Here is a 21,750-nt window from a genome sequence, read left to right on the forward strand (position 1 = left end):
GTTAATATTTAAAGTACACGTGCAGGAATTACAACAATTATTCATTCCTGTCTGGCGCAAAAATAAAACAGGAAAAGTGGCTCAACCGTGGCTTACAAAAGAAATTAGGGATAGTATTAGATCCAAAGAGGAGGCATATAAAATTGCCAGAAAAAGAGGCAAGCCTGAGGATTGGGAGCAGTTCAGAATTCAGCAAAGGAGGACAAAGAGATTGATTAAGAGGGGAAAAATAGAGTATGAGAGTAAACTAGCAGGGAATATAAAAACTGACTGTAAGAGCTTCAATAAATATGTCAAGAGAAAACGATTAGTGAAGACAAATGTAGGTCCCTTACAGTCAGAAATGGGGGAAATTATAATGGGGAACAATGAAATGGCAGAACAATTAAACACATACTTTGGTTCTGTCTTCACAAAGGAGGACACAAATAACCTGCCAGAAATGTTAGGGAACCAAGGGTCTAGAGAGAGGGAGGAACTGAAGGAGACCAGTATTAGTAAAAAAAAAGTGCCAGGGAAATTAATGGGGCTAAAGGCTGACAAATCCCCAGGGCCTGATAATCTACATCCCAGAGTACTAAAGGAAGTGGCCCTGGAAATAGTGGATGCATTGGTGATCATCTTCCAAAATTCTATAGACTCTCGAACAGTTCCTACAGATTGGAGGGTGGCAAATGTAACCCCACTATTTAAAAAAGGGAGAGAAAAAACAGGGAATTACAGGCCAGTTAGCCTAACATCAGTAGTGGGGAAAATGCTAGAGTCTATTATAAAAAATGTGATAACAGAACACTTGGAGGGCATTAACGGGATTGGACAAAGTCAGCATGGGTTTATGAAAGGGAAATTATGCTTAATAAATCTACTGGCGTTTTTTAAGGATGTAACTAGTAGGATAGATAGGGGAGAACCAGTGGATGTGGTGTATTTGGATTTTCAGAAGGCATTTGATAAAGGTCCCACACAAGAGGTTAGTGTGCAAAATTAAAGCACATGCGATTGGGGGGGAATATACTGACATGGATTGAGAATTGATTGACAGACAGGAAACAGAGAGTAGGAATAAACGGGTCTTTTTCCGGGTGGCAGGCGGTGACTAGTGGGGTACCGCAGGAATCAGTGCTTGGGCCCCAGCTATTCACAATATATATCAATGATTTGGATGAGGGAACTAAATGTAACCTTTCCAAGTTTGCAGACGACACATAGCTGGGGTGGAATGTGAGCTGTGAGGAGGATGCAAAGAGGCTCCAATGTGATTTAGACAAGTTGGGTGAGTGGGCAACAACATGGCAGATGCAGGATAACGTGGATAAATGTGAGGTTATCCACTTTGGTTGTAAAAACAGAAAGGCACATTATTATCTGAATGGTGATAGATTGGGGAAAGGGGAGGTGCAACGAGACCTGGGTGTCCTTGTACACCAGTCGCTGAAAGCGAGCATTCAGGTGCAGCAAGCAGTTAGGAAAACGAATGGTGTGTTGGCCTTCATTGCAAGAGGATTTGAGTACAGGAGCAGGGATGTCTTACTGCAGTTATACAGGGCCTTGGTGAGACCACATCTGGAGTATTGTGTGTAGTTTTGGTCTCCTTATCTGAGGAAGGATGTCCTTGCCATGGAGGGAGTGCAATGAAGGTTTACCGGACTGATTCCTGGGATGGCAGGACTGGCGTATGAGGAGAGATTGGGTCGACTAGGCCTGTATTCACTAGAGTTTAGAAGAATGAGAGTGATCTCATCGAAACATATAAAATTCTAATAGGACTAGACAGACTAGATGCACGGAGGATGTTCCCGATGGCTGAGGAGTCCAGAACCAGGGGTCACAGTCTCAGGATATGGGGTATGCCATTTAGAACAGAGATGAGGAGAAATTTCTTTACTCAGAGGGTGGTGAACCTGTGGAATTCTCTACCACAGAAGGCAGTGGAGGCCAAGTCATTAGATGTATTCAAGAAGGAGATAGATATATTTCTTAATGCTAAAGCGATATGGGGAAAAAGCAGGAACAGGGTACTGAGTTAGATGATCAGCCATGATCATTTTAAATGGCAGAGCAGGCCCGAAGGGCCGAATGGCCTACTCTTGCTCCTATTTTCTATGTTTTTATGTTACAAGTAGAGTGTTCATAATGCTAGAAAAGACTAAGGCCGACTACTAAAAATTACCAGTCACAGGCATGTACACCAGTTCAGTGGCATCAATCACTCCCTTAAGCGATATGGTTGCCTGCTTTTTTTTATATATAAACAGAAGTCAACTCCTACTGCCGTGTATCTGCTTGTGCAGTAGTGGGACCCAGAGGTGTGACAATGACATTCCCTTGTGATCGGGACTGGATCTCTGTTACTTAAGCCCATGTATTGCTTTAATATCTTTGAAAGCAGACCAAGTTAACATTAGGTGAGGCATTGTTTGGTTTGGCTCGTTAGCTTTACTTCATTCCACAATAGACAAAACATGCGGAACAAAGAGCATGACGAAATTCCCTTGCTCCAAACAGTACAATTTGTGTTACACAAAAAAAAATGCATTCACTAGGCCATCTAAAGGGATTTTTAATTAACATAGAAAGATAGATTTGCTCTGCTACCTGTCATGCCAACAATGGAGAGTTTATTGCTTCTTCGCAGCCTTTACTAACTTCTAAGCCCCGATTTTAACCCTGCCCGCCCCACAGGAATGAAGCGGGCAGGTGGTTAAAATTGCGGTAGAGTACTTACTGTGACGTTCCAGACGCACTCTCACCTGCCACCATTTTAACCATGCACTTTTCGGAGGTGTAGACTCAGTGGTAGCACACTCGCCCAAGAACCCAAAGAGAGCAATTCCCTTATCCTATATGGTGTAAATCCAACAAAACCTTAGTGAGGCAATAAATTAGTACTTAAGTAGAGGGTCCGTAATTCTGACAGCAATGAGGCAAGTGGTACTGGCGTCCACCATGAGCTTGTGGTGCTGATTGCACTGTAAATTGCAGGGTCGGCATACTGACATGCAGAGGCGAGCAGGCTGTCTACATGCAGTCTGCAACATCTCAAATACTCGAGGCAGCAGAAAACTGGGCAAGAAGTGGGATTTAAGCTCCAAATGGGCCATGAACATCAAGAGGATGGGGTTTTGGGAGGGGGGGGGGGGATGGCACCCAGAGGAGAATCAATGGTCTGGTGCTCAGCAGGATAGTGCTGCTTAAAGTGGCAATAGCAGCACTGGAGGTGGCAGGCAACAAGGATGGCAATCAGATCAGAAAAAAAAGCAGCAAACTAGGGATCTGGACCTGCATGTCCTCATTGGGGAGATATAGAGCAGGAGGGAGAGTCTGTTTGGGGTCGGGACCCAGAGACCCACCAAGAATGTGGTACACACTTTGTGAAGAGAGGTGAACAGCACAGTGAGCGCCACCTCCCTGAAATCCAAGGACTTCTTTGCGGTGCAAGAACTTGTTTAATGACTTCACCAGAGAAGCCAAGCTCGCTCTGATCCGCCCTTGTAGTCTCTTTATAATTATGGCACTCCTTCATTCATTACCTTCAAGGTACCAGAGAAGTCAAAGGTGAAAGTAAAATCTTAACATGGGGAATGAAGGAGTCACAGAAGTCAGGTTGGTGCACTAAAGCCTGCGGCCTCAGATCTCTACGGTCATGCTCATAAAAATGATATCGCTCACCGAAGGAGCATCTTGGGAGGACCTGAGGCAGATGTCAGGGGTCACTATGAAGTTCAATCCCGTCCTCAGTGCCAATATCAGAGAAGGATTCAAAACAATGCAGCCACCTGGAGCACAAACATTCTCATTCATTCCACCACTCCAGCTGAGAGGCCTTCAGATCAGTCAGTGCATCAAAAGTGGATGCTTTGAGGACTGTTTGGAGAGAATGATGGAAAGCAGGTTTCCAAAGTTTTCAGGGCAATCTACAAAGAACTACAACACAGAAATTGGGCTGTTTGGCCCAAGCAGTCAGTGTTGGGTCCTCTACATGAGCAGCAGTCGCAATCCCATGTCCCCTCATGTCCTTTTCCTTCTGCCACCTATCTAATTTTAAATGTTGACCACTCAAATCTAATTCATACCATTAGATTTACCCTCCCACTGATCAGTGGGCATTTAGATTCAGGACCCAGCACAGCGTTGTGCTTAGAATCCACCTTAATGATGCTGTCCCCTTTCCTGCTGACAATTCATTTAATGTTTTAGCCACCCCCTCAAGTGCCTGCTCATATCATGCCCACACATCTACAGCAACGCAGCCTGCTAAGAGTCCTTTCGGGATTCAGAAGCCCTAACATCAATTACCTCAATCCCAAAAGGCTCACATTACCACAATGCAGCGAAGAGCCACTCCTATCAGTGTATCAGGTATCACGTCAGTGCAGCACCAGGATAGATTTGCACAGGTGGTTCTCAGAAGCACTTGACTATAATCAAACGAGTTAAAACCACATTGGTGTGATATGAAGTCCAGTGTTCTGATGCAAGTGTGTTTTTTGGTTTTTGTACTGGAGAATATGTTTGGAAATCAGTTTGAAAAAGGAAACAGATTTCCTCCTTACCAAATGGTCGGCTCCTTAAGCAGACCTCTTCGGAGACATCAAGGGTGGTCTTCAGCCTCTGGTGGAAGGGTACCTCCTAGTTTGTCTTCTCCTTTGGTGTAGCCTTATCATGCATGCCCCTCATTTACTTTTCCATCCCCTCCTCTGAGGGGATTCCATTATAAGGAAACATATGAGCATACCCTTTGAACTCTATGGTAAGGGTTACATGACAGAAGGATGGGAAGAAAAAGGTTTCCCTGCTTGAAACTGCTGAAAGCCAGCTTGCAGAATCCCTTCTTAACTGCACAGCTGAGATTTTTTTTAAATGTTCCATGCAAAACTGATGTTTCAGACAAAGTTTGTAGACATCCAAAGCCTGTGAACTCAACCATTTCCTGGTTTGGTAAATAAGGCAGGTAACTTACGTCTCTTCTACAGACTTAAATTAAGTCAAGTGCAATAAAGGTGTAAATAGCAGAACTTCTAGGATAGTAGCTTTTCCCCTCATTATCCTGTTATTTGCATATGTGCACCTATCGGCTTTAAAAATCAACAATAAAAACTAACTTTAAAAAGATCCTTACACATCAGCTACTCAAAACAAGTCTTAAACAATTGAGACTACTCTAAGAAAAGGACCCACATATATGGGAAGTGCCTTCTCGCACAGTGCGCACTTTAAACCAGCACTGAGCATCTTAAGTGCTCTTCAGGCATTCCATCTGCATCATGGAACCATTACCTAGCTTAGTTATTTTGGGGGCAATTCATATAATGTTTTTAGTCACCCCCCCTCAGCTGCCTGCTCATATCATTCTTCAGAACTGCATTATGTTGTGCTTTGTGCACTTGGTGCTGAACAGGCCTCAGCAGCAATAATGTGGGGCACCACTGCTCAATGCACAGCAGCAGTAGGGGCACCAAACATCTCTGTATTGGTCCCATAGTATCATGGATATTTTAGTGCATTAGTAAGTGTTGTCACTGTTAAATGTAAACAAAACTGAAAGGCATTCTATGTTCCAAGTTAGTATGAGAACTAACAGATTTAGTTTACAATATCTGTTGCGGCTAGTGACCACGTTGTATTGAAACGATTTGTAATGAAAATCCAATTTCAAAGTCTATTTGTATCATCCCATTTTCTAGGGATTAAAGAGCGATTAGCTGTTTCATCCTTTTAACAGACTGGATATTTTAAGCTCCCAGCCACATCTGTGAATAACAGCAGCATTTCAGCAAGTTGGTCTAAATCCAAAAATCACATTTGAGGACAAAGAAAGTTGACATGCATGGTGAGTGAAGAGTTGATACTTAAGTGATCATCATATCCCATAACAATGCTTCAGGAGGGTAACTCTAAAATGATATCTTACTGATAGATCTATCAGTTGCCTCATCTGTTTTCATTGGTTTAAGTCAGCAATATTTTGGTTAAAATAAAGTTATTTTGCGCAAATAGAATAGCATCAACTGATATATTCTATGAAACTGTTCCATTTTTACCCATTGATGCCACCCCCCTCCCCAATCTTGATATGAAAATAATTGACTTTTTAAAAAAAAATTAAATCTCTAGTTTTTCTTTAAAAAAGCAGAAAAAGTTTTTTGTATGAAAGTACAAAATTATATAAAGCACCAGGTTAGAAACTATGCAAATTCGAACCTTAAACATCCATTTACAAGGAACTTGAAAAGATACAAAATCAGTCCCAGTTCTAAAGTCTCATGTCCATAGTCAACTTAATTTGTACCAGATAAGGAAGATTTTATAATCCATAAAATCTTAGACCATTTTTATTCCATCCATAGTGTAATGAACATCAGAAGCAGTAATAGGTGCCCTACTTCATTCCAAAAAAAAGCCTAAATGTTAATTGTATAAGTGCTTTTGTCCTATACCACATTTTTATTTCTCAGCTCGATCAAACAGACTATTTACAGCTAATAATTTTTTTTTGTATTTACCGTGCACCATACATAAACACACAACTGCTCCATGACTTGTGGCAGAGATCCCTTGTGGCTGCCTGAAAAGAGCCCAAGAACTAAAAGTTGAAGGCAGTGGTGACCTTCATAGGCAGATAGAATAGCACTGGCAAATAAGCAAGGCTTCAGGTCTTCATTCAGAAGGTCACAAGAGATGGCCAAATGCTGGTCCCAGATCCCTTGTGTAAATGCGACAAAATGACACACCAACACCTCAACTCCCAGAGAGAGGAGAACATTTGTCAAGAAGTTTAGAGGAGACCAACTAGAGGTCTTCATGGCAAGGAAATGGAAAAGGGTGTTCAAAACATACATCCCGCAGGGCTATATCTGATATAGCATCCTATTTCATGGCACCTTGTCAAAAGCTTTGAAAATCCAAATATACAGGCCTTCATTTTCACCAGCCACCACCCCACTACCCCCCGACGGCTGCGAGAGGGGGGTTAAAATATCAGGATCACGCCACATTGCGTCCCCTTAACAACCCCTTCTCTGTCAAAGTGATTATACAGAGTATCCCCAATGATCCCTTCTAACAACTTGCCCGTAACTGATGTCAAGGTAATGGGCCTATAAATTCCTGGTTCTGACCAGCTACCCTTTTTGAAAATAGATTCAACATGAGCCTCCCTCCAGTCCATTGGAACGATCCTAGGCTCCAGCAAGCTATCAAATATATAAAGGAAGAGACTTACATATCAGCAAGGGGTTGCAGCCAAAATTGTAAATTAGTCAAGCTTTGCTCTTGTGGTTTACTCAACTCTGCCTTGTAATACTCTTTAGCATAAGCAGTGTTTTTTATTTGATCTCAGGATGTGAGCAGCAATGGTAAGGCCACATTTATTGCTCATCCCTAGTCGGTGTTGTAGCTATTGTTTAGTTTTATGAAATGAGTGGCTTCACTAGGCCATTTTAGAGGGCATTAAAATTAACTATATAGTTTGGTGTCACGAGCAAACCACATAATGGTGACAGATTACCCATTCTGAAGGACATTAGTAAAACATGCAGAATTTTTTTTAATATAAGAAGAGACAATGCAATAGCTTTCATGATCATTTTTTCCTGGTGCCAACCACAAATTACCAAATTTATTAAATTCAATTTCACAGTTTTATCCTATATGTAAATATACTGGAACTTCAATTAATCATCACAATTTGAAGAGACTCAATCCCCCAAAGGATAATAGAAATTGCCAGATAATCATGAGTTTCTAGGCATGGGAATTAATACAATTACCATAATTTTTTTTAAAACAACATTGTGTTGTTTTACTTGATCAAGGGAGATAAAATCCAAGAAAAAAAAATATGAAATACAAAAAAAAGAGAAGCTGTGCAATGGAGTGATGCCTTGTGTAAAGCTTTGTCCTGAGAAGATTCTGGCAGATAATCAGAATGGTGAATAAGAGCACTGATAGTGAAGCTTCCACTGTAATTGTAGCATTGCATTTTAGCTCCATATGGATATTTTGGTTCAACATTCACTTGCGTACTGAAACTAATTGAAGTTCCGCTACCTCCGCCAAAGCCAAGGGTGGCCACCATGACAGAGACCAGGGATTGAATTTGGGTCCAATCTGGCACTTCATTTAAAAAAACACACCAAAAAAAAAGCACCAAAATGAAAAACAAACCTCTCACCATTTCAATAGATCCATCTTTTGGATAAAACTGAAGCAGGTAACGTCGAATTAGACTAGCATTTGAATCGTACCATTCTGCTATAAATGAAAATTGTTCTTCTTGATTCTAAGGAAAGGGGGGGGGAAAAATTAAAAAAAATCACAGGTAGAAGATATTAACACAAAAACATCAGTTTTTGTTGTAATTTATGAACTGTTACTTTCACAATTGATTCCTTACATTGCTAAAGCAAAATTTAAATTGCATTTCAGCACTGGGTATTTCAGACAACAGTATACTATTTATGCAAAATTTAATCTGAAACTAAACTAGAACTAACAAACCACTTAACACTAAGCCCCAGAAAAATATGCTTCTATGGGAATGAATGTGTGGGATTGTGCTGCATGGGAGATTAACATTATTCAAAGAATGAAGACTACTTTATGAGGTAGGCAATCTTCATTCCACATCCTCTTCACATTGCAAGAGCATATTAAAGTAGTACAAAGTTAAGATTCTCATCCACACAAATCTGTAAGCAATGTCACAGATAATCCACCAGTGATCTCCAACATTTGATGAGGGCATCTAAAAAAACATATTCAATCATCAGAGAGACACTCTAAATTGAAATGCAGCCTGATTAAACTTGTTATTTACTCCAATAGAAGGAAAGAAATGTCAGGTACACCTACAGCTTAGTTATCAGCCAGTGTAATTACTTGTTTTCACATGTCATAGGTTTATAATCAGAATAATACTTGAGTTGCCAACTTTTGGGCAGGGGCTATTCAGTTTTCTGAAGCATCGCGTGAGCTTTTGCGCATATGCTTTTCACCAATTTTTTTTCCCATTCCTGTTTGTAGCAATAACACACCAATTCGAGCGGAGAGCACACCACGGAATGAGCTGGTAACAGATTGAAAAAAAAAAGCCTTCCAAAACAGAAATTTGGCTAGAGTGGGAATTGGGAGCAGAGTGGTTTAATTGAAATTTCAGTAGGTGAGAATATAAACTTAACTGTAACAACCAATATTTACATATCACCTTACACCATCTATACCACAATTTCAACACCATACATGTTTTCCCCTCCCTTCTTTCTAGAGACTATTATCTCCATGGTATACTTGTTCTTTGTTCCATTCGCCCGCCCCCAACCTCCAGTCATTCCCCCGACACCGGTTCCTTTAACCCTTCCCAAACCATTGTACAGAACCAAAAACACTCTTGCTGTGTGATGTATATTTCTTCCAATCTAGTATATTGTACAGATGCTCATAGGGCAATCTCCTTTACACGGGGGAGACTAAATGTTGCTTAGGTGACCACTTTGACACATACCTTAATTTTGTTCACAAATATAACCCTGACGTCCCTGGGGCTCACCACTCTGACTTTGGCTTCTTGCATTGTTCCAACCATGCTCAATGTAAGCTTCAGTAACAGTAATGCACCCCTCTGGGCACTTTACAGCCTTCTGCTCTGAACAATCATTTCAGAAACTTTAGCTCTTCAACAAGGTGATAAAGTGGTGGGTTTGTCAACATGTGCAACAACTGCAGTTTTTTTTGTCCTCTTTTTACTTCTACTATTACAACAATGGGTTGCATTGTAGTTCTAGGAATCAGTTCAGCATTTATTGCACACACCCATCAATCTATGTTTCTAGGAAATTGGTTAAAAATATTAATCTTGCCATTAGGTCTTTGATGTGGCCATTATATACACAGCAATAATCTCCATAAACCATTCCTCAGGGAGGGAGACAAAATCCTAGAAAGTTATCCTAATGGTGTCATGCACACGTTCTAGCAACCCAGCAAAGTAATACTGGTGAAGGTCTGGGAGCAGGTCATCTGGCCCATCTCCCAGCTGGGAAGGTGGTTGGTGACCCAACAATTGGGAAATGAAAAATAAATATAGTACCTCAAAAGTTTCACAAGCAATAAATGTACAGTGAAATCAATTGAACAATTAGCAGTTAAACCTCTTTACTCATAATAATCCTTGCTGCCATTCCATTGTAACTGAAGAATATTTCTTCTTCAGTTGAAAAACACAAAATTTTTTTAAATTAGTAAAAAAACCAAGTTAAAGGGCCAAGACCTGAAACACCACCAAGGTATAGAAGACAATGTAAATCAGGAAGTAGTTATTAAATGATACAAAGTTTGGGTTTTAGAAGCCTGAAGATTCCAGGAGAAAGGAAAGACAAAGTAATGAAGAGTTCCAAAGTACTGCAAACCCAAGAATGAGTTATAGTGGGAGGCAGTGCAATAAGTTTGGATTTCAACATTGATTCTGCAGGGAGTAGAAAGAACACATAGGAAAGCGTATTTGCTGCTTGGCAGGAGCGAGAGAGGAAGCTTCAAACATGCACGGACCACGGTAGTATTGACAAGATAGGAAGTGGCAAGAAAGTTTATGAACAGAAAGGTGGATTGTAGTCCTATTAAAATTAATCTGCATCAGCAAGTACATGAATTAAAATGTTTTCCCAAGGAGGATAAGCCCATTTTCATTTCTGCATAACTCATAGCAGAGGAGGAAGTGTTTATTGTTAAGACCCATGTCCAGGCAGGAAACACATTGCAAATGTTCAGATTGGATCTATAGATATACTTGTATGATGCATCTGAAGATGCTATGATCAGAAAAACAACGTAACATCATTCAAGAATTTCAAAAATTTCTATCTGAGCCACAGAGAAATAAATAAAAGCATATTTTAGATGTGTGGGAATCAAACCCAGAGAAAACTGGAAATAGGAATAAAGGGCAAGAATACTTAAATTGTATAACGTTCATACCAAATGAAGAGGTTTTAATAGTTACTTTTATTTAATTTCACAGGCCTTGAAATTATGCTATAGGATACTAGGGTATGAATACTTAACATGTGTCTGAAATTCCTTTATCTGCTATTTTTCATCATACTAAATAAGTTGACACTTCTGCTAAAATAGAGAGAAATTTTAGACAAATATCTTAAGGTGTCGTACATTAGTATCCCACAACACAATTCCATGGCCAAAATTAAAATTCTGAAAAGGGAGATTATCACCATTATTTATAACGTGTCGTAATGGAACTAATGTCAAAATTAATCAAATAGCATTTTCATTTACAGAACTTGTAAGGACGGCTTGTGTGGAAAATGTGAAAAGAAAGTGATGCAGCAAACAGAGCTGTTAGGAGGCTCAGGTTGAGGCACATTGTTGAAAGAGCTTTTCTATGCATCTGCCTGCACTATAACTGATCAATGTATTCACTGCTTGCAAGAATAGCAAAAGCAGAAATGTGCTGTATTCCCAGTACCGACATGCCTTATTTAATTGGCAGTAAAATACTGAATATTGTACCATAAATTATTTTTGTTTCATGTTGAACAGACCTGCAATTTACATCACCATTGGTGCAGATGAACAACCTGATGTTTAATTTCAAGAGTGTTTCCCAACAATTTTTATTTGTTCATGGGACGTGGGCGCGCTGGCGAGGCCAGCATTTATATGGTGGTGAGCCGCCTTCTTGAACCACTGCAGTCCATCTGGTGAAGGTTCTCCCACAGTGCTGTTAGGAAGGGAGTTCCAGGATTTTGACCCAGCGACGATATGTTTCCGAATCGGGATGGTGTGTGACTTGGAGGGGAACATGCAGGTGGTGTTGTTCCCATGTGCCTGCTGTTCTTGTCCTCCTAGGTGGTAGAGGTCGCGAGTTTGGGAGGTGCTGTCGAAGAAGCCTTGGCGAGTTGCTGCAGTGCATCCTGTGGATGGTACACACTGCAGCCACAATGTGCCGGTGATGAAGGGAGTGAATGTTTAGGGTGGTGGATGGGGTGCCAATCAAGCAGGCTGCTTTGTCCTGGATGGTGTCGAGCTTCTTGAGTGTTGTTGGAGCTGCACTCATCCAGGCAAGTGGAGAGTATTCCATCTCACTCCTGACTTGTGCCTTGTAGATGGTGGAAAGGCTTTGGGGAGTCAGGTGAGTCACTCGCCACAGAATACCCAGCCTCTGACCTGCTCTTGTAGCCACAGTATTTATGCGGTTGGTCCAGTTAAGTTTCTGGTCAATGGTGACCCCCAGGATGTTGATGGTGGGGGATTCGGCGATGGTAATGCCGTTGAATGTCAAGGGGAGGTGGTTAGACTCTCTCTTGTTGGAGATGGTCATTGCCTGGCACTTATCTGGCGCGAATGTTACTTGCCACTTATCAGCCCAAGCCTGGATGTTGTCCAGGTCTTGCTGCATGCGGGCTCAGACTGCTTCATTATTTGAGGGGTTGCGAATGGAACTGAACACTGTACAATCATCAGCGAACATCCCCATTTCTGACCTTATGATGGAGGGAAGGTTGATGAAGCAGCTGAAGATGGTTGGGCCTAGGACATATTAGGTCAGTAAATAACTATGTAAATACAGCTCTACACATTCATAAGTGCGTGGGAAAGTTACATATAAAAGAAAAAGATCAGTTATTAGTATAGGAAGATTCTGTATTCAGCTTTTTTTTTAAAAAAGTAACATTTTCCTGTACTCCGCTGCTAGAGAGAAAGCAATGTAACAAAATCGGATTTCTCTGAAAAGCTAAATATATCTGTTAAAATGCAGCATTTTACAGATTATTTCAAAACTTTGTCAGATATCAAGTCTATGGTGATCAACAGTGAACTATCTTACCAGAGAGATTCTGAAGTTTTTTAAAAAAAATACATTAATTTTAAATCTATGGCTAGTGACATACTAATCACAGAGCCTAAAAAAAAATCTAATTGTGCAGTAATCTAGACTGAAACTTGTCCTACATTATCAGAGTGGGTCTGAATTTCAAAAGCACAACTGCCAGATTCTACCTGTAATGAGTACAAAAGCTGATGTCACGCTGGAACTTCCAACCTCCAATTAAAATACTTCACTATTACATTTTGTTTCAAATGAACTCTTGTCCCTTATTCTAGCATAACACCTACTGGATTATTCACTTTTTAATGGATTGCTGAACAAAATATGAATACAGAATCGTGATATAGCACTCATTAAATCAAAATACAAACATGTGAATTTAAGAACAAAATGTTAATAATTTGTCAAACTAGGACTACAAGCCACTGTGCCACCAAGACCAGTTATAACAATTGCCAGCATTAGAACACATCTTAAATCTTAAAGACCTTCATCAAATCTTCATACTCAAAAACATAACATGCTGCCCTTTGTTGAAGAGGCAGCACATTCTGTGTCCTGACAACCAGGAACGAACACTGATGTTGAGAAACATTTCAAAGTTCAAAACAAAAAATAAAAGTTTGAAGGCTGAGAAAACCAAGATAAAAGCAGAGGCAGGGAAGACAGAATAGACAGGAATGCGAGACCATGAGAATTGAGGGGGAGCGAGAGAATCTACAAAACAAAGGACAAACATATCAGATAAGAAATGGAGAACCGTTGAAGTAATTTTTTTTATATTAAAAAAAGTTACATTCACTATGTGGAAACTCCCTCTCAATATTAGTTTCTCTAAACACTCTCATCCACTATAGAGCTACTCGCTGGCAATTCAAGCGATCAGATTCATTCTCAGTGGATTCAGAATTTGATTCCTTCAAAGTTGCAACACTGGACACAAGTAAAAGGAAGAACTTTTAGGGCTGGCATAATAGGGAGAAGCTGGAGGCAACACCAATGGATCGTTCATAAAACTGATCCTACTGGTTCACACACCAGAAAAAGACTTGGAGAAAGTGTACTGGGATGTCAATGGAAAGTCAAAGTTTCCCGCATCTTACAAGCTACAACATCTTTGACTCAGCACGCAATAGTTAAATACAGCCCCGATTTTAACCTGGGGCAAGCATGGGGCCATGAGGCTCAGGCCATTTTAATCACTAGGCCTCATTACAATATCCCAGGACTAACTACCACCTGAACCTGGTGGAAATTACGCGATGGCCAGTGGGCAGGAACGGGAAATCACATAGCAGCAGGCCACCGCCAAGGACCCAAGGAAACGATCCACGGCAAGGTCCATTTTAGGAGGAGGACATAGGCGATCACAGTGGCAGGAAGGGGATGGGATGTGCAGGGCAGGGGAGCTCCAAGGGTTCCTTGTGGGGCCTAAAGAGATCCTGCTCATCCTCGCCCATTAGGCAACCTTTAAAAACATTTTTTGAAGCACTTACCTGGGGCCTCTTCTGGCCCAAGATCCAATCCGCAGCAGCTTCACAGGCACGGTCAGCACTATGCATGACTCACGCAACCTAGGGTCAAAATAGTGTTGGATCTGATTGAAGTCATTGGCCCCAACTTTTGAGTATTTGAGGCCTTAGTCCACCATGCCTCCCGAAACCCAGGAGTGAAAATGGCAGCGGGCGTCAGGTCCGCTTGAATGTGGAAGGAAGGACACTGCGATGATTTCAACCCCACGCACACCCTCTTCTCATCAGGCATGGTGGGTTAAAAGCGGGGCTAATGAGTTTAAATGAAGTGTACAAAAACAAAGTTCCAGGTGACAACACTTGACAGAGAGAACTCCGGAAGAATTGTGAAGTACAAAGTACTTTGTCCAGGCCTTTTTAACTGATGCAAAGTGTAAAGATACACCTGCAGTAGGTTATCATTCTCACATTAGCATACAGGTATGGATCAAGTATGATCAGTTCCTGTAGTACACAATTATGCTATCCAGTGATGCAGAGGATAGGCTTTGGCATGGAATGAGCCATCCTCATTTAGTCCAATGACCTGTATAGCATGACTGAATCCAAAACTAAATTTTCTCTACAATCTGCATTCCATCACTGGGCAGTTATAGGCCTTGTGAAGCACTGAAGTTGCCAACAGTAACAATTAGGAACAAGTTTCCTCGAGGATTCTTACTCTTCTGACAGCATTCCCAGCATGCCAACGTAAGAAGTCAAATGTTTTTAAATGGAAAAGAGTGTGGCCTCTTTACAAAATGAGGGGGTAAATGGACAGCATCATAATTAAGCTCTCGCTAACAGTTATTGACTTTGGTAAATTTCCTCCAGTCAATAATTTTAGCGCAAGTCTGCGGGAGTACAAAATAGGATTTTCAGTTTGGTCCTCTTGCCAACTTTTTTTTTTGCTAAAAAAGGTATTGATTGTCCCTGTTTTATTACCCAAGAGTAAATGTTAAAGTGTGATTACAGTGTGAAAGAAGTATAAACAGGGTAGTGCAGCCATGACGGTAACTTCAAGGTGTTAGCCTTGGCCCAGTGGTATCAGCCACCTCAGTGAGATGGTTGTGAGTTCAAGTCCCAGCCTAGAAATTTTAGCTGATACTTAAGTGCAGCATTTAGGGAGTGGTGCACTGTCAGAGATGCTGTGTTTTGGATGAAATGTTAAACCAAGGCTCCTCTCAAGTAAAAGATCCAATGGCACTATTTATAGGAGAGCAGGGGAGTTCTCCCAGTGTCCAGGACAATATTTATCCCTCAAACATCACTTAAAAAAAAAATTCTGGTCAATGCAAAAGAAAAATCAAGCGGAGGGCAAAACAGGTTACAACTTCAGTGTTTCGCAAGGCCTATAAACTGCCCAGTGATGGAATGCAGATTGTAGAGAAAATTTAGTTTTGGATTCAGTAATGCTGTACAGGTCATTGGACTAAATGAGGATGGCTCATTCCATGCCAAAGCCCATCCTCTGCATCACTGGATAGCATAATTGTACCTGAACACCACTACAGGAACTGATCATACTTGATCCATACCTGTATGCTAATGTGAGAATGATAACCTACTGCAGGTGTATTAGCTATCGCCGTTTTGCGCTATCGCCCGATGAATTTAGACCTCTATTTCTAGAGATAACATTAGCCATAGTTGTAAACATTTTGTTAGTACAATGAATGCGTTTCCAAACCAATTAGGTCATAGTATGTGTTTTCAGTTATACTCACAAGATCCTGAAATCAGCACAAAGAAATTAAATTGTATTAGGTTGGCATCAGTGAGGACATGAAAAACAAAAGCAGACATGAATAGGTTAGTTAGTGCAGATTGCTACAAAATAGTAGTTATGAAATTGCAATTTTTTTTTAGAAAAAGGTAACTATGGCAAATATAACAGCACAAGAAAAAATGTATGAAACAAGAAATGATGATTTAGTCCATCAAAACTGCTCCAACAGAACACATGTAATTTGCATTACCATGGACTCTCCCCAAATTAGTCACCTTGAAGGGGCTAAATAACCAGATACCATTTCCAAGTTGATTAAACTCTCATCCGTAACCAATTTTACAACACCAAGTTATAGTCCAACGATTTTTATTTGAAATCTACAAGCTTTCGGAGGCTTCCTCCGGTAAAATTTTACCTGAGGAAGGAGGAAGCCTCCGAAAGCTTGTAGATTTCAAATAAAAATCGTTGGACTATAACTTGGTGTTGTAAAATTGGTTACAATCGTCAACCCCAGTCCATCACCGCGCATCTCCACATCATCCGTAACCACTGAAACTAATCCAAGTAAAAATTAGGAAGATAGCAATCTAACATCACGATGTATACAAGATAACAAAAAGGTGCATATGGACGAGAAACGCCATTCCGGCCAGAGAGAGAGAGAGAAGCAAGGCCAAGAATGGATTTCAACATGAGGACGAGAATTTTAAGTTGGAGACATTGGGGGAAATCGGCAGAAAATGTAGGTCAGCAAGGACAGGGGTGATAGATGAAAGGAACGTGGCGCAAAATAAAATGTGGACAACAGAGTTTTGGATGAGCTGAAGTTTACAGAGTAGAGGATGGGAGGCCGGTCAGGAAAGCATTGGAGTAGTTGAGTTTGGAGGTGACAGAGACTCAGATGAAAGTTTCAGCAGAAGATACCTGAGGTAGGGGTTGAGGCGAGAAATGTTAAGGAGGTGGAAGCAGGTGGTCTTTGTGATGGTGGATTATAGGGTTGGAAATGGCTTGTGGTCAAATAGGATGCCAAGGTTGTGAACAGTCTGGTTCATCCTGAGACAGTGGCCGGGAAGGAAGATGGAGTTGGTGGCAAAAGTAGGAGTTTATGGTGGAGGCCAAAGATGCTGGCTGCTGTCTTCCCTCAATCTTTAACTGGAGGAAATTACAGCTCATCCAAAACTGGGTGTTAACCAAGCAGTCTGACAACAGAGGTAGTGCAGGGATTGGGAGAGATACTGGGGAAGTAGAGCTGGGTGTCATTATATATGATATTTGACAAGTTTAGGTTTTCTTCATAAATTTAGTCCTCCAAAGCCTGGGATCATCCTGGTCACTTCTCCAAACCCTTTCTAATGCATCTGTATCTTTTTTGTAGGTAGTTACCAAAACTGCAAATTTGATGCCAGAATTGGCATCACTGATCTCTACAATATCAATATAACTTGATCTGACTCAAAATTCATTGCTTTCCAGTAGCCTATTTGTCTTATTGATAACTGCCTCACACAGACCAGGGTATGATCAATTATTATTGCCAAATCCTACAGAAATATTTCAGAAAGAGCGACTATGCAGATCATGGCACAATGGGGTAGAAATTGTTTTGAGTGTGTTTTCGTGTGCAGAATGGATGTCATGCTCGGAACACGTGCCTGATCACATGACCACGATGCCCCCAAATTCAAGCAACTCATTCATTACAATAAAATTGGCGGACTTCCAGCATTCCTTGCGCTGTTGCTTGACAGCTCGCTCTTGGAAGTATCAATTTTGCGTGCTCCTGCTGCAATTTCAAGGTAGCATGTACCTCTTAAAAAGGGAGATGTACGTTAGCTGCAGACAATTATCTGTGGACAATTGCAGGTGCAGGAGAAGCTGCAAGGGCTTCCCACTTTTCAGACACTGCTTTGGAAGTTTTTGTGGAGGAAGTCGGCAGGAGGAGGAGTATCTTCAATCCTCCAGGTAGCAGGAAGATTTCCAGGCAAGCTGCCGGGTACGAATAGGCAGAGGTGGCAGAGCACATCAGTGCGAGGAGTATTCCCCCAGGACAATGACATAGAACTTACAGCACAAACAGGCCATATGGCCCAATAGGTCTTTGCTGATGTTTATGCTCCACACAAGCCTCCTCCCACCTTGCATTTCATCCTATCCACATATCCTTCTATTCCATTCTCCTTCGTCTTCTTATTAGCCTTGCACTATGTGTCGCCCGAGCACTCACTACCCTTCCCTACCTCATCAGCATTCTCCTACAATCACTGCATCACACTTCACTCTGCCTCCTTCAGCTCCGACGGTAGCATTCCGCACCTGCCACTCTTCACGATTAGCTCCTTCACCTCCTCACACCTCTGCCACCTTGCACAGACCAAGATCACTATTCTACCCTCATATGCATGTCATCAAAACTTCTCACCACCAACTCTGATGCCCTACTAGAAAGAAGGAAGTGTAAGGTCATACACAATAAACAGGGAGCAGGCAGCCATAAGGAGGGCGGTGATTTATCCACGTGCTGTTCCTCACTTGAAGAGCAGGTTCCTGGACGCCGGGCGTGTCAGGAACGTAGCATCTGGTAAGCCTAGAGGACAGGTCCCTTCTCACTTAAATCTCACCCTCACATCAGTAAGCAGGAGCAAGGGCAGTAGGATATGACGGCCCAGGAAGCAACTCTATGGAGAGCTTGCATCCTCGCAGATGGAGGCATCAGGGCCCCATACATACAAGAAAATTGATCGCAATTCACATGGACCTTCTAAGTGCACTGGGCTGCCTGCCAGAGAGCTTGTACACAATGTCAGAGTGCATGGAGGAGCTCAACTCCAACATGTGTGCTGCCTTCATGCTCGGCACCAAGACCATGCAGTCAAACATGGAGCGAGTGGTCAGCTCTAGTAGCACTACAGGGGGACCCACAGCCATGGAGCCTCTGGTGACAGCTCTGACTGCTTCAATGGAAGCTCAAACTGCTGCCAGCTTAGCTCTGGGGTCCAGCATCTCCTCTAGCTAACAAAGCCTGAAGGAAAGCATGGGCAGGGGCTTCAAGAACCTCCCAGCACGCCCGCACTTTGTTCTCGTGCAGGAGCAGTGGGAGAGCTAAGTGAGGCTCAGGTTCCCAAGAGTGGCAGTATCTCCATGGAGGAGGCACCTGCTGTCCTCTCTCAGGATGACAACACACCTGCTCCCCCACCAGCCTCGGCATCATGCAGCCACAATGAGCTAGACAGCCCCTGCCGAAGTAGAGTCCTAGCAGTCTGGCTCAATGGCTAGAGCTCTGCGAGATCACCCACCATGGCCAGCAGAAGTTCAGCAGGCTTTCGCCTCCCAAGTTGTAGCCACTTCGGAACCACCTCAAGGGAGCACTAGAATAGGTAAATGAGAATAATGCAAGAGGAACACAAAAGTTGTACAGTTTGAGGGTGTCAGGACTGGATCAAATGGAAAGAGAAAGTGTTGTTGCTGTGGGCAGGAGAGGGATTGATCAGAAGAATCTCTCTTCAATCATTAGTTCCCTTACAGCTCTGGCAGCTTGCTGTACTGCTGGGCTGTGCTCCTCTTCTACTTCCTCCATCTCCACATCCCCTTCATTCTGTTCCTCTACTTCTTCCTCCTCCTCAACAGGAATCTCCAAGGCAAAACTCCCCTTTAAATAGCTAGATTGTAGAGAATGCAGCAAATGATGAACCTTGAGACTCGCTCTGGGCTGTACTGAAGAATCCCTTCAGATCTGTCCAGACAGCAGAACAGTTGTTTTAGGATGCCAATGGTTTGCTCAATGAAAACCCTTGTTGGTGCATGGCTCTCATTACATCAGAACTCAGCGTCTGTGCATGGGTTCCTGACAGGAGTCATAAAAGAAAGACTTGCACTTATATAGTGCCTTTCACAAACTCAGGATGTCTCAAAAGCGCTTTACAGGCAATGAAGTAACTTTGAAATGTAGTTACTGTTGTAATGTAGGAAACTCAGCAGCCAATTTGCACACAGCAAGGTCTTACAAACAACAATGAGATAACAACCAGATAATCTGTTTTAGTGATATTGGTTGAGAGATAAATATTGGTCAGGACACCAGGGAGAACTCCATGTGCTTCTTTGAAATAGTACCATGGGGTCTTTTACATCCACCTGAAAGGGCAGATGGAGCCTCACTTTTAACATCTCATCCAAAAGATGGCACCTCTGACAGTGGAGCACTCCCTCAGTAATGCACTGGGGTGTCAGCCTAGATTTTGTGCTCAAGTTTCTGGACTGGGGCTTGAACCCAAACCCTTCTGACTCAGACGAGTACTACCACCGAGCCACGGCTGACACAAGCCAGTTGGAGAGAGGATAACCTTGTTCCCCAGAAGCCAGCCTGCCACCTATGGTCTGGGTGGAACAGAGGAGGTATTGAGGACTGGCATAGTATGAACGTGTCATGACTACTACAGGGAAACCGGACACAGACCTCCATGACTCGCTGTCTGTGGTCACAAACAATTTGCACATTGAGTAAATAGAAGCCTTTCCTGTTCAGAAACAGAGCTGCTTTCTAATGGGGAGAAGGCAGGGCTACACGTGTGCAGTCTACAATGCCCTGCACCTGTGGGAATCCAACAATGCAGGCAAATCCCAGTGCTCTTTCTTGCTACTTGTCAGCCTCCATGGGGAATTAATTAATTGTTGACACCTCGCAAATAGAGGATTAGTGACCTGCCGGATCACCGTGGGCACAGCAAACTGGCTGATGTTAATTGCTGTTCCTTCCAGACTGCTCCTGGGGACCAGAGACATAAATGTTTATAGCCACAGTGACCTTCATTGCCACAGGCAGTGCGGTACATGTCCTGGTCTTGGGCTCCAATTCTCACTGCAACAGATGACACGGATAAGTGGCTATCTCCATGTTGAAATGCAGCCACCCTACACACGGCTCTGTGAAGTACGATGATCGATTCCTAAAAATCTGCATACCTGCTTCGCGCTCTTCCTGCGGCCTGTGCAGGTCTTTGCTGCTGCTCCTCCTCCTCAAGGAAGATCAAGAGTAGCCGAGAACCATGCCCATGTTCAGCATCTCTGAACAAGAAAATTCTGGGAAACCAATGTAGCCCTCCATAAATGGATTCTGCAAAACTATTTAACAGCCAAAAACAACCCAAAAGCACCCATGCAGCTTAAAACGACTAACAAGAGACTTGCATTAATGGAAGTGAGGATCCCTTTAAATACCGCTTCTAAAAGCTACTTTTTAAAAAAAAATTCTTTCATGGGATGTGGGCGTCGCTGACAAGGCCAGCATTTATTGCCCATCCCTAATTGCCCTTGAGAAAGTGGTGGTGAGCCGCCTTCTTGAACCACTGCAGTCCGTGAGGTGAAGGTTCTCCCACTGTGCTGTTAGGAAGGGAGTTTCAGGATTTTGACTCAGCGACGATGAAGGAACAGCGATATATTTCCAAGTCGGGATGGTGTGTGACTTGGAGGGCAATATGCAGGTGGTGTTGTTCCCATTTGCCTGCTGCCCTTGTCCTTCTAGGTGGTAGAGGTCGTGGGTTTGGGAGGTGCTGTCGAAAAAGCCTTGGCGAGTTGCTGCTGTGCATCCTGTGGATGGTACACACTGCAGCCATGGTGCACTGGTGGTGAAGGGAGTGAATGTTTAGGTGGATGGAGTGCCAATCAAG

General features: G+C 42.4%; 1 protein-coding gene across 2 annotated transcripts in view; it reads right to left on the reverse strand.

Annotated features, from left to right (window-relative positions):
• The window catches only part of nme7 (NME/NM23 family member 7), a 215,414-nt gene that overhangs the window by 184,492 nt on the left and 9,172 nt on the right, over window positions 1–21,750 (reverse strand). Inside the window, exon 1 of one of the 2 annotated variants that reach the window (XM_067992927.1) lies at window positions 8,174–8,280. The exons of the other annotated variant lie outside the window; for it this stretch is intronic. Within the exon in view, the coding sequence (XP_067849028.1) occupies window positions 8,174–8,176 (3 nt within the window). The 5' untranslated portion in view covers window positions 8,177–8,280. Of the gene's footprint in view, window positions 1–8,173; window positions 8,281–21,750 lie in introns of those variants that run through there. 2 annotated transcript variants of the gene reach the window in all.

This window comes from Heptranchias perlo, chromosome 11 (assembly GCF_035084215.1).
Source record: "Heptranchias perlo isolate sHepPer1 chromosome 11, sHepPer1.hap1, whole genome shotgun sequence".
Classification (NCBI taxonomy): Eukaryota; Metazoa; Chordata; class Chondrichthyes; order Hexanchiformes; family Hexanchidae; genus Heptranchias; species Heptranchias perlo.